The 2,649-nt window shown below is 35.0% G+C and overlaps 1 protein-coding gene across 3 annotated transcripts in view; it reads right to left on the bottom strand.

Annotated features, from left to right (window-relative positions):
• Window positions 1-2,649, bottom strand: part of plcg1 (phospholipase C, gamma 1) — a 29,187-nt gene that overhangs the window by 25,502 nt on the left and 1,036 nt on the right. For all 3 annotated transcript variants that reach the window (XM_024292332.2, XM_024292334.2, XM_024292333.2), the window contains exon 2: window positions 1,172-1,459. In XM_024292332.2, coding sequence (XP_024148100.1) covers window positions 1,172-1,388 — 217 coding nt within the window. In that variant the 5' untranslated portion in view covers window positions 1,389-1,459. The remainder of the gene's footprint in view (window positions 1-1,171; window positions 1,460-2,649) is intronic.

Below are 2,649 nucleotides of genomic sequence, written 5' to 3'. Positions count from 1 at the left end.
TTTTCACAAACATTTTAAACAAGATTTTATATGTGATACAAATTGAAAAACAATTAATCTGGGCCATTTGAAAAATAGAATATATTCCACCCAAATCTCAGGATTTCTGCTGGTGTCTAAGAAGTTCCAATTCCTTATTCCAAGAGCTCTAAAGCAACACCAACTGTGTTTTTAACACTTTTCCGTCTGTGCTTTTCACTGATTTACATTCAAAGGACTCCAAACACAAACTTATCCGAAAGACCCTGTAAATGTGCAAAGATTGATAGATCATTTAAATCTCAAAGTCTGATTATCTGGATCTGCTAAATCCAGGTATGTCTGACTGAATCCAACTGATTCAGATAATAATAATTACCAAGTGTGATAGCTAATGAGTGAGAAACAAGTATAGGAGTAGATCATGGATATAAAAAAGTCAGAGATTAGTGCGAGTTAGAACATAAGGGTTGACTCCTTTGTGATAAAAAGTTAAAAATAGAATAAAAGTAACTGACATGTGCTGTGCTACTGTTGTGCTAAACAGGTTTCAAAGCAACATGTTTCTATTCTAAGCACTGCCTGACAAGATGGTTTGCTACCAGATTGCTCAACATCCGATGTAACCAGTTTAAGTATATATATATAAAAAGGTGATATTAAAATTTACACTTGTCTCATTATTGTGGTATAAAAGCTACCAGATAAAATGCGAAACCAGGAACAACAAAATAATTGTTTTTTTTCTGAATACAACCATGAAATTTTCACTTGGAAAGTGGCTAGTTAGGGAAACATGGGACACAGTTAATATGTATGATTACCACAAACCTTTATTTTCAAAACCAATAAAGTTTCTTTCAGTGTGTTATGCCTCTTACTGCTTTTTTTGAAAAATTTTAGGGAGCCAAACCGAACAATCAAACAAATCAGGAAAAACTTGCTGGATTTAATGGTTGCTGTCAAAAAAAAAAAGATATTTATGCTCACATTAGATTTCATGGATTTACGGGGCTTAAAAAATTATAATTAATTTGACTAGCCCACAATTTTGGAAAGATATTTTTTTTTAACTTGTATTATACTTTTTTAAGCAAGTATATTAACATAAATTAGAAATTTATATTTAAATTAGAATGCCAACAGAATTATAAGACAAGAAAATATGAGTGTGTGCTTGTGTATTACTTACTTTCTCCTTCTATTTTATCCGTGCTCCGTGTCCAGATTATAGTCCTGGTCTCCAGTTTTACTAGAAAAGTTCGCCTTTCGGGTCGCTGAGATTTCTTAGAATAAAACAATGTCAGTACAGTGCCCAGCTCCAAGTCTCTGTAAAGGTTGTTCATCTCCGTGTCGTTGTCCATCCACGGAACGGGTCCATTGGAAAAGAAGCCAGAGGTCCCAGCCATGTTCACTTCCTCTGTTTGTTATCAGTTTCCCCTAAGAACAATCTGCTCGGTCCAGGCCTAGACAGGGTTACCTAAGGCAGGAGAAGAGAGAGGAGGGAGGGGGAAATATGTCACTACTGTATGTGTTTTACAGTTCAAACAAAGATCTGGAAGTTCACACCAGTCAGAAAACTATAAAACATTTGGGGGACGAAAGGTTTGATTCAGGACCACAAGACAACCTCAGATGAGAAAATAAAACATTCTTTCTAATTATATCCGGGAAAAAAATCATGTTTTTAACATGGTATTGAGGCATTTTTCTCATGATGGAGAACATATGAAAAGAAAATTAAACTTAAAATTGCACATCTGAGTATTTATTTATTCAATTGTTGTGAATTAGGAACAGACTCAGAGCACTAGACAGTTCCATACTATATGTTATTTTAGTAGTTAAAGAGCAGGGCGGGAATTCAGACATAGCCAGTGTGACGTAGAAGCTACTACGGCAAGCAACAAGCTCCAACTCAGGTGAGTTTCTAATGTGCTATATACTACTCTGCAGAAACTATGTCATAAAAAACAACACTTTCAATCATGGTTTAAAATTGCACAATAGTAATTACAGGGCTGCCAACTCTCACGCATTGACCGCGAGACATTTTATCATTTCTAACGGCCAGACTGTCCACAAACAGCAAGTACCTGACCCTTAAACAGAACTAATGGGGTTCCTGCCCAGTGCACAGAATTTGGGGTGTGGGTGGGCGCCTGCATCTCAACATTTTAATTATCCTTGAAATAATCACAGGTAGGATTAATGGGATGAGATCTGGTACAGAATAATTCCAATTCAGACATCACATCAATAACTGAATTATTTTGAAAATATAAATTATAGATTTTTTAAAGAATTAATTTTAAAATGTGTGTTAAAACTGCATAATGATAATATATAGTATAAGGTAGATAATGTATGTGTTGCTCTCACTGACTGTATACAAAAACTGGATTGAGTGACCCAACCCTCGAAGGGAACCCACTGGTTCCAAAAAGCTAAAATCTCACAGACTTTTATAGAGAAAAAAATATTATTTATATATCTTTTTTTGCATCTGTTAATCCTTTTTTTCATGTTAATATTTCTAAGTTATTCAAGTTATAAACTGGCCAATCAGATGCCTCCATAAAAGCATGTGTTGCCAGGTGGCCAACTCATCGAACATTTGAAATGTTTCAATGGAAGTGGTACACACTCCTGATTCATGACAGTAGATGC

This window comes from Oryzias melastigma, linkage group LG7 (genome assembly GCF_002922805.2).
Source record: "Oryzias melastigma strain HK-1 linkage group LG7, ASM292280v2, whole genome shotgun sequence".
Taxonomy (NCBI): Eukaryota; Metazoa; Chordata; class Actinopteri; order Beloniformes; family Adrianichthyidae; genus Oryzias; species Oryzias melastigma.
This window is presented reverse-complemented; position numbering and strand designations above follow the sequence as displayed.